This window comes from Haematobia irritans, chromosome 4, assembly GCF_050003625.1.
Source record: "Haematobia irritans isolate KBUSLIRL chromosome 4, ASM5000362v1, whole genome shotgun sequence".
In the NCBI taxonomy this organism is placed as follows: domain Eukaryota; kingdom Metazoa; phylum Arthropoda; class Insecta; order Diptera; family Muscidae; genus Haematobia; species Haematobia irritans.
In genome coordinates this window covers 151043248-151054253 of record NC_134400.1, presented here as the reverse complement: position 1 = coordinate 151054253, position 11006 = coordinate 151043248, and the positions used below count along the sequence as shown (strand labels likewise).

General features: G+C 32.5%; 1 protein-coding gene and 1 long non-coding RNA gene across 4 annotated transcripts in view; both read left to right on the top strand.

The window, feature by feature from the left end:
• The first annotated feature begins 913 nt into the window (after positions 1-913).
• Positions 914-11006, top strand: part of Pura (Puratrophin-1-like) — a 379113-nt gene continuing 369020 nt past the window's right edge. The window contains exons 1-2 of one of the 3 annotated variants that reach the window (XM_075303289.1): positions 918-1107; positions 1256-1725. In XM_075303289.1, coding sequence (XP_075159404.1) covers positions 1579-1725 — 147 coding nt within the window. In that variant the 5' untranslated portion in view covers positions 918-1107; positions 1256-1578. Of the gene's footprint in view, positions 1726-11006 lie in introns of all 3 variants that reach the window. The other 2 variants (XM_075303290.1, XM_075303288.1) reach the window with 2 other exon arrangements.
• On the top strand, positions 6226-6835 carry LOC142236399 (uncharacterized). The gene is made up of 3 exons (XR_012722015.1): positions 6226-6309; positions 6365-6623; positions 6703-6835. It is a non-coding gene; the product is annotated as an uncharacterized LOC142236399 (long non-coding RNA).

Below are 11006 nucleotides of genomic sequence, written 5' to 3'. Positions count from 1 at the left end.
TTCAAAATGAAAATTCCCTGTGTAATAATAAAGCAAAAATTTTGTGTTTTAGTTTTTTAAATTTCTTCATTCAAATGAACTTCCAAACCACAACTTCTAAAACAATGCAAAGGATCCAAAAACAGAGTACTTCCGTCCTATGACAAGTCCATGTAAAATTCAAGGAAAATGGTCCATGAATTTTACATGGACTTCCGTATCACAAATTGGGGATCCAAACTAATTTTTTGGAATCTATTCATTTGCTAGGATTTCTATGCCCTCCCTCGTTCCCCATCAGTTAGTTTTCAATGCACTGTGCGACAGTTGTAGTAGCTACTGGTATTTTTGTTGCTATCGTTCTTGTTTATGTTTTGTTTTTTTTTTCGCATTATTTATTTACATGTTGTGCCAGTAACAGGCACAACAGTAACAACAGAGCAAATACCCCGAAAACAACTCACAGAAACTAAATACAAATGAAAATAAAAAGCCCTGCTGCTCTCGAATATGGAAAAACAAAAGCAAAAGCGATTTTAGACGAAACGAGAAATTCCATATCATCGCCAACGTCTTTCGACGCCAAAGTGAAACGGCGAGAGTGTAAACATTGACTGAAAATTTTAAGGTGGCGATGGGGTAGTATTGGCATTAACGCCATCCACCGTATGTCATTCAAAGCACTCAGTGATCCCTTGATGGCAGCAACAGTGGAAATAATCGCCAAACCCTATCAAACATTGATAATTGAAGCAGAATAAAGCAAGGCTATATCCCAAGACTAACACCGTCGCGTTACATAGCACACGTTCGTATGCTACGTATTCCTTTGACACGACAACGTTTGCCTCCTACAATTTGAGTTAATGCGCTTTGTTTGTGGAACTCTGCTGACGTTACTAACTACTTTTACACTAGCTGCGCTCTCTCTTTCTATCACGGTTTTCGGTTGTCAATGCGACCATACTTGCGTTCCTCATTAATGTCCGTGCAATCGTTAGAAGTGCATCGTCAAAACGAAAGTTTGTTATCTTTGCTGGTTTCGAGTAACAATCTTCGCCGTGTGTGATTTTTTTTTTTTATTCAAACGAAGAAAATAGAAAACAAACAAAAATCCTTAAAACTAAAGTACGTAAATTACACAAAGGAAAATTAGTGAAGCCCCAAAATACATCGTAATTCATTGAAAAAGAAAAATTCCAATTGTTATTTGGAAGAGTGTGTGTGTGTGTGTTTGCCATCTATCATTAATCTCCATTTCTCTTCTATAACCTAGATTACAAGAAAAAATTGTGTCAAGTGTCATCAAATGCTAAATGTGCAGAGAGTTGGAGTAGAGAAAGAGTGAGAGTGAGAGAAAGAGCCATTTATTACTCCATTGTATTTTGCTGTATTGATCATCATCTCACATCATTTGCCGAATGAATTTATTTATTATGATAGAGGTCTACCGCATGTCACCATCATCAACCGAATTTGTTATTGCAAATAATAATCATCCTCCCACTACACTTGCTATTAATCTTCAGTGTTGTGTTTGTTATTGTTGGTGTTGTTGCCCCAAATAATAATCATAGTCGCAGCAGCTGCGTTTAATCAATGTTTGGTTTTTCTATTCTCAGTGATTGTTGTGTTGTTGCATGGCAGCAATTTTTATTTGTATTTACTCTCATCTATCATCGACTCACCATGTTTTTGGGACGAAGTGAGTCACTTAAATGGATACGGCGAAAATTCACCAAGCGGGTAAGTTTAAAAGAGATGATGATTTAAATCCACTACTACAAAGTTCATTCAAAAATATCCATTAAAAGATAAGACGTTATGATTTTTAAAAATATGACAAGGAGGTACCAACGTTTAATTAAATATATCAAAAATCCATATCCAAGACTCGATCAAGCGATGTACGTCCTTTGAAATCACGCTAACTTCAGAACGGAACAAGCTATCAACTAGAATTTTGACACAAGTAGTTGTAATGAATGTGGGTCGGATGGTATTGCGAATGGGCCATATCGGACCACTTTTCGGTATAGCCCCCATATAAACCGACCCCCAGATGTGGCTTGCGAAACCTCTTAGAGGAGCAAATCTCATCCAATCCCCCATAAAAGCCCCCGATTTGGGGTCTTGAGCATCTGGACACTGCAATTCTTATCCGATTTTCATTCAATTCAAAACGTAGAGACACATTTGGTCCATAAATAGGAGTGCCGAATATGGTGTGCACCGGACCGATCTCCCGATTTTACTTCTTTGGCTTCTAGACACCAAAACTTTTATTCGATTTGTCTGTAATTGGAAATCTAAAGGTATTAGAGGACCATAAACAAACGTGACTAATACGATATGTATCGGTCCATGAGAGCCCCCATATGGACCAGTCTCCCGATTTGACTTTTTGCCCACCATTTTTATCCAATTTTCCTGAGGGACTTGAGATCCATAAATAGGTATGCCGAATATGATGTGTATCGGTCCATGTTTTTGTATAGCCCTCCCGATTTGACTTCTTGGATTTCTAAAAATCGCAATTTTTATTGGTTGATTTACATGAAATTCAAAATCTAAAGGTATTTTAGGCTCACGGATATCCGTGCCGAATATCGTGCGCATCGGTTCATGTTTTGGTATAACCCTCATATAGACCGATCTCCCGATTTGACTCCTTGGAACTCACGTAATCACAATTTTTAGCCGATTTACATGAAATTAAAAATTTAGAGTAACCCCCATATATACCGATCTCCAGATTTGGCTTCGAGAAATCACAATTTTTCCGACTTACGTAAAATTCAAAATCAAGAGGCATGTTAGCCTTAGACAGTCATCCTTCGTCAAAATGACAACGCTTAATTTTATTTTCGATCTAAACTGTATTTTGATCGATTGGGAAATGATAAATTGAAGTTGTACGAATTCAACCATTTTATGAATTTTTATTTTAATCCAATTAAAAACAAATTGAATAAGAAAATAAACTCAATTTTGGTTCTCAGTTTTGCTCACGATGCTAATTATAGCGTCTTGAAAGAAGTTGTAGTCAAAATGACGAAGGATGACGTTAGTGTACACAAAACAAGTATATACACGTACAGCAGTAAATTCGGCCGGGCCGAATCTTAAATACCCACCACCATGAATTAAATATCATAGTTTCCTTGGAAAATTTCAGGGGGGTTTGATGACAGATATTCTCCCAAGCAGAGCAGTTAAACCAGTACACATCCCGAATATACATTTAAAGATTTTACCTATGAAGACTATATCAGATTCTGGATTTATAATAACCATTTTTGTTTGTGTTTTAGAGGATTCATTAACATCTCTTGTAAGTGTGCAAGAAAATGATGCAATAACGCCTTGATTTAAAATCTAAAATCTGTAGATTTTCACCCCCTTAATTTAAATGATTACGAGAAGTAAAATCTGGAAATTTTTAATTTCAGTCTCAAGCACTTTTCATGATCAGTGCGCCTTCTATACCCCCAGGAAGTGAAATCGGTCTATATAGAGCGAAAAAAACTAAATATTTACAATTTCAGGCAAATCGAATAAAAACTACTGTTTCTAGTCGGGAGATCGGTCTTAGGGGGCTATACTAAAACATGGACCGATTTACTATACTATACTAAAATATGAACCGATACTCACCTATTTATAGTCCTAAAAAACCTCCAGATTTTAAATTTCGTGCAAATTGGATAAAAACCGTTGCCTATAAGCCCAAGAAATAAATTCGGGAGATCGGTTTATATGGGGGATATACCAAAACATTTCCCACTACATGTCATTTTCGGCACACGTATTTGTGGTCCTAAAATACCTCAAGATTTCCAATTTCAGGCAAATATGTTAGGATAAAAACTACGGATTCTATAAGCCCAAGAAGTAAAATAATGAGACCGATTTGACTACTTTAACATCTAAAAATTGCAAATTTTTTATCAGAGCGGTCTTGCTCATTCGGGTAATGCGGATAAAAATCTATAGATATTAGATTTCAATCGCTTAGACGAGATGTTTAAAATTCCTCTAAAACTCAAACAAAAATGGTTCATATAAATCCCAAATCTATCGTAGTTTCCATATGATGTAACTTTAATTATACCCTCCATCATAGGATGGGGGTATATTAACTTTGTCATTCCGTTTGTAACACATCGAAATATTGCTCTAAGACCCCATAAAGTATATATTCTGGATCGTGGTGAAATTCTGAGTCGATCTAAGCATGTCCGTCCGTCCGTCCGTCTGTTGAAATCACGCTAACTTCCGAACGAAACAAGCTATCGACTTGAAACTTGGCACAAGTAGTTGTTATCGATGTAGGTCGGATGGTATTGAAAATGGGCCATATCGGTCCACTTTTACGTATAGCCCCCATATAAGGGGACCCTCAGATTTGGCTTGTGGAGCCTCTAACAGAAGCATATTTCATCCGATCCGGCTGAAATTTGCTATATGGTGTTGGTATATGGTCTCTAACAACCATGCAAAAATTGGTCCACATCGGTCCATAATTATATATAGCCCCCATATAAACCGATCCCCAGATTTGGCTTGCGGAGCCTAAAAGAGAAGCAAATTTCATCCGATCCGGCTGAAATTTGGTACATGGTGTTGGCATATGGTCTCTAACAACCGTGCAAAAACTGGTCCACATCGGTCCATAATTATATATAGCCCCCATATAAACCGATCCCCAGATTTGGCTTGCGGAGCCTCAAAGAAAAGAAAAATTTCATCCGATCCGGCTGAAATTTGGTACATGGTGTTGGTATATGGTCTCTAACAACCATGCAAAAATTGGTCCACATCGGTCCATAATTATATATAGACCCCATATAAACCGATCTCCAGATTTGGCTTGCGAAGCCTCAAAGAGAAGCAAATTGCATCCGATCCGGCTGAAATTTGGTACATGGTATTGGTATATGGTATCTAACAACCGTTCAAAAAGTGGTCCACATCGGTCCATAATTATATATAGCGTCCATATAAACCGATCCCCAGATTTGGGTTGCGGAGCCTCAAAGAGAAGCAAATTTCATCCGATCCGCCTGAAATTTGGTACATGATATTGGTATATGGTCTCTAACAACCATGCAAAAATTGGTCCACATCGGTTCATAATTATATATAGCCCCCATATAAACCGATACCCAGGTTTGGCTTGCGAAGTCTCCAAGAGAAGCAAATTTCATCCAATCCGGTTGTAATTTGGAACATGGTGTTAGTATATGATCTTTAACAACCGTGCCGGAATTGGTCCATATCGGTCCATAATTATATATAGCCCCCATATAAAACGTTCTCCAGATTTGACCTCCGGAACCTCTTGGAGGAGCAAAATTCATCCGATCCGGTTCAAATTAGGAACGTGGTGTTAGTATATGGTCGCTAACAACCATACCAAAATTGGTCCAATCACACAAAAATTGGTCCATATCGGTTCATAATCATGGTTGCCACTAGAGCCAAAAAAAATCTACCAAAATTTTATATCTATAGAAAACTTTGTCAAAATTTTATTTCTAGAGAAAATGTTGTTAAAATTTTATTCGGTTCATAATAAAATTTTCATCATTGTCAAAATTTTATTTCTATAGAAAATTTTGTCAAAATTTTATTTCTACCCGTGTAAAAATTGAGAGATCTAATCATGTCTAATAATATCAAATTATATATAATTATATCTGCTCAGATATGGTTGTAGATATAAATAGATCTACGGAGATATGTTATGTATAGTGCTATATATGATTAGATCTGATTCAAGATCTCATTATATATGATGTTCTATCTATTTATATCAGTCATATCTGGTAAGATCTAATTATATATCTTCATATATGACATCATATCTAATTATATATACTATATATAGCTCCATATCTAATTATATATATCGCGTTAAATCATGAACCAGCTGTGTAACACGGATAAAAAAATATTTGAATATGTTTGTGTGTAAAAATAATGTGTTTGTTACGAGAATACTAACGTGATATACTTGGTTACAAGCACGTATGTTTCGCACATCAAACAAGTGGTGAACATAATCAAACAATCTTTATATGTTGTGACAGTTTCAAGAAACCCTTTTAAATATCATTTTGAAGTGTCTTCATAAAATGCTTAACTTTCAGACACAACTGTCTTTTTGTTTTCAAAAATGTAACCCCATAACTATCACCATTAGCAACGCCTGTTGTTATTAAATTTGAAAAATATATATATATCAAATATTTGATAATGCGAGTTTCATATTTTTATTTCATATAAAAATCTCATTTTTCGAGGAAGATAAAGGAGTATGAGAAGGTAAGTTTATTGTTTTGTTCCTATTTTTATATATTGAATATTTTCTCTGTTTTAGGAGGATGAATTTGTGGTAGTCCAGGAAAAGATTAAAAGAAGACAGCGGAGCAATGTAAAGATTTGTGACCAGGCCATATCCGAAGTTGCGATAGAAGGAAGTATTATCCAATTTCAAAAAGAATACAAATTTGGAGATGATTTGGATTGTGAACCGGATACATTCCCGTGCAATTATTCATAGTATGGTATTTGGAGCTTCGCACAAACCATTCAATACAGCGCTGGTTTAAATTATTGGGTACGAGAAGCAAATTTTGGTAAGTATATGTATTATTTGCAAATATATCTTTAAATATGTTAGACTGATAATTCTTCTGTATATTTTATATTTTTCAGAGTTTTCATACCGAGTAGTCAAATAAAGGAATTGCGAGACTCATTTAAAGAAATGTTTGCAGAGAGCAATGTACTAACGCCATGGGAAATTTAAATGCCAGAACCCTTGGTGGCTATGTATATATATTTTGTTTTTGCTGTTGTTGTTTTTTTTTTAATTCGTAGACTTTTATACCTAGACTTACATATAATGTACATATATTTTTTATTAAATACTCTTTTCATTATAAAACCATTAAATAAATCTTTTTTATTAATTACTGTAATTTCACTAATTTTGGAAATTTGTAGATAAAATTATATATAATTAGATATATTAACATCTAATTATATCAAATTAGATATAATTAGATGTGGGCCAAATTTGAGATCTGGTCAGATCTAATTCCTTTAGAATTAGATCTGATCAGATATTACCATTTTTCGGATCTGTCCAGATCTGCCTACATATACTATCATATCTAATCAGATATGGCAGAAGATCTAATAATATCTGGCCAGATCCACCAATTTTTACACGGGTATAGAAAATTTTGTTCAAATTTTATTCGGTTCATAATCATGGTTGCCACTAGAGCCAAAAATAACCTACCAAGATTTTATTTCTATAGAAAATTTTGTCAAAATTTTATTTCGATAGAAAATTTTGTTAAAATTTTGTTCAAAATTTTTTTTCTATAGAAAATTTTATGAAAATTTTATTTCTATAGAAAATTTTGTTAACATTTTATGTCTGTAGAAAATTTTGTCAAAATTTTATTTCTATAGAAAATTTTGTCAAAATTTTATTTCTATAGATTTTGTTAAAATTTTATTCGGTTCATAATCAAATTTTCATCATTGTCAAAATTTTATATCTATAGAAAATTTTGTCAAAATTTTATTTCTATAGAAAATTTTGTTCAAATTTTATTCGGTTCATAATCATGGTTGCCACTCGAGCCAAAAATAACCTACCAAGATTTTATTTCTATAAAAAATTTTGTCAAAATTTTATTTCGATAGAAAATTTAGTTAAAATTTTATTTATTTTATTTTGTCAAAATTTTTATTTCTATAGAAAATTTTGTGAAAATTTTATTTCTATAGAAAATTTTGTTAAAATTTTATTTCTGTAGAAAATTTTGTCAAAATTTTATGTCTACTTTGTCAAACTGAATTATATACGTATTGGATCGATCTTTTTTGATTTAATACATACCACGTATGGACTTACATACAATTTAGAAGATGGTGTTAGGAGGTTTTAAGATACCTTGCCATCGGCAAGCGTTACCGCAACTTAAGTAATTTGATTCTGGATGGCAGTGTTTAGAAGAAGTTCCTACGCAATCCATGATGGAGGGTACATAAGATTCGGCCTGGCCGAACTTACGGCCGTATATACTTGTTTTAATTTAATTTTAAAACGAGTGACTTTCATATGTTTCGGTGTAAAAATTATATGTTTGGAACTAAAGTTTTTAGCATATTAATTTTAAGTGCAAGCATATAATGGTCATAAACTAGTATAAGATGTTTGGAACATTACATTTTATTGAATATAATATCTCTGGATGCAAACGTATTTCAATTTTGAAATTTCGTACATATGTATGTTTGGAAACGATAGAAACGACAACTGCAACAAATAAAAAAATGTAGGTTGCTAAGTACACGTTCATGATTGCTTATCGACTTACATGTTTTGTATATAAATAAATATTTGAAGTGTAAATTGAAATAAATTAAAAACATATGTTTTTACTTGTATTCCAACATAATTATATATACATTCTTTTGCTGCAAGCGATCAACTGTTTAGAAACTGGAATTAACAACTTTGGGCCTTACACAACATACATAACATGTTTGCACAGTACAAACAAGTTTTTGTTTAAAGCGCATCCCAGAATCCCCCATCGATTTTTTCATCTTCCGATGTAGTCCTTTTGGACAAGTCTACAAACATTTCTTCTAAAGTGCATCGTTGGATCCCTCAATAGTTTTTTTTTGCACTTCTGATGCAGCCCTTGTCCACAAACATTTCTTTTAAAGCGCATCCCGGAATCCCCCATCAAGTTTTTTATCGAAATTTTATTTCTCTAGAAAATTTACCAAAGTTTTATTTCTATAGAAAAGTTTGTCAACATTTTATTTCTATAGAATTTTGTCAAAATTTTATTTCTATAAAAAATTTTGTGACAATATTATTTCTATAGAAAATTTTGCAAAAATTTATATTTATTTATCTATAGAAAATTTATGAAGTCCCATGAATTCTACCAATCTACAAAACAGTAAAAAATACAATTTTTGGTAGAATTCTTCCAACTGTGGTAAGCAGATATAAAACTAAAAAAAAATATTTAAAATGGAGGAATTCATTCAAAAGGAGCTCTTGACAATAATCTTTTGTTGAAATGTTGTAAAAAGTACTTTTTCACTCAAAAAATACATTTTTTGTACATTCTTAAAAATTGTATTTTCCATCCCAAGTGTACGGTTTAAGTTTGAATGGGGCATTTTTGCTTGGTGTCGTTGCAACCACTTACTGCCTTCTCACGCAGTAAGTGCTTGCAGGTTGCCAGAGGCATATCAAAAGTTTATAGTTAGCCTGGAATATGTAAGATGTTCCTACACTCAAAAAAAGTGTACTTGGATCCAAAAATTTTACCTTCCCTTATTGATTCCGAGCCAAAGATGCGGCTTCTTTAAAATAGAGAAATTTTTTAGCGACTTATCTGGCTTTAAATCTAGGACCAATAAAATTAAAATTAGGATACATATCTCATTTATCAAATTTTCATTCTCTTTTCCCGGTATATTAATAATGCTATTCACGTACAAACAAATGCCAGTTTAAAAATCCAAATTATAACGGATATTTCAAATTAAAAAGTGTTTTCTTAATTCCAAAACAACTTTAAAGCAAAGACGCTAAATCCTCAAAATAAGTCTTAGCCTATATTTGAAGCGTTTTTATCTTAAATCTAAAGTTTCAATATTTCAGTTAATTTAAGGCCAATTTCTTTAAATCAAAAATGGGTTTTCTTTAGTTTAAGGGAAATTAGCCTTAGTTCAAAGACAAGGGGCTTTAACGGGGGGTACAAATTTACAAAATTTGAGTCCTAAATTTAATGAAAAAAACAAAATTTTGAAGCACAGATTATAAACTTTATTTTAATTAAAATTTCATTATTTTAATGAAATTTGTCCTTAATATTTTGTAAATTTCGCATCCAAAATTTTAGGTTGCGTAAGCTTTAATACGACGTAAATATTTTTTTTTCTCATCCGCTACACAGTTCCCCGGTATATTCCGGTGGTCAGACACCCATAACATATAACCGCGTTTGTTTTAGACATAGTCATTTAGTATATGGAGAATTCAAGAAATATCATTTGGACCAGAAAAACTGTTGGTTATAACCAGCGTTGCCAGAATTGTTTCACCAAAAACCGCTAGATTTGTCCAAAAAACTAGCCAAAAAAAGCTAAAAAATTTTAAAAAATAGCTAGAAAAAAAGCTAAATTTTTTTGTATCAAAAGTCACATTTTTGATTGAAATTTAACAAACTTAAAGGCTTTATTTCACTTAAAATGCATATTATTTTAATTGTATTCAATTTAATTCCATTTCTGTGAGACTGTAAGAAAATCTAAGTCATATCAGCTCTGTTGGCGTACTCGATACATTTTGATTACTATCACAAATTTTTACTGGAAGTCCTTCGTTTATATTTCCTTGTAAAAACATTTTTCCCAGTGAACTTGCAATTGTCAGCTGGTTAATCATGTCACATAGAACTGCATTAGAAAATATCTATATATTTCGTTTTAACTGAATTAATGATAAATTCGTGAACGTGTACACTTCTCCTAATTTTACCCAAGAGAATAAAACCTATTCTAACTGTCTTGCAAGTTTATAATGAATAAATTTTGTTCGAAAATTTACCAAACCTATTGTTGTCCAATTTTCGTAAATGTAAATCCATCCCATTAATAAATAGCAGATTTGTTTTGATCCTATCACTACGAATTTTGGTGCTAAAAAAAATAATACCATATTCAAAACTTTATTTCCTTAATTATTTCTATGTTCGGTTCCAAAGATTTTGTACACTAATGATTTTTGTATTGATTCCGAGTCAAATTTGAATTTATTCGTTTTCTCAGCTTTTTCTTCATGAGCTATCACAGTGCTTTAAAAACGTGCTAACGAAAACTTAAATTTTCAAATTCAGACTCGACTTTAAGTAGAAATTATTTTATGTATACGTTTTTAAAATAAAATGTTTAAAAACCTCTTCTATTTTTGA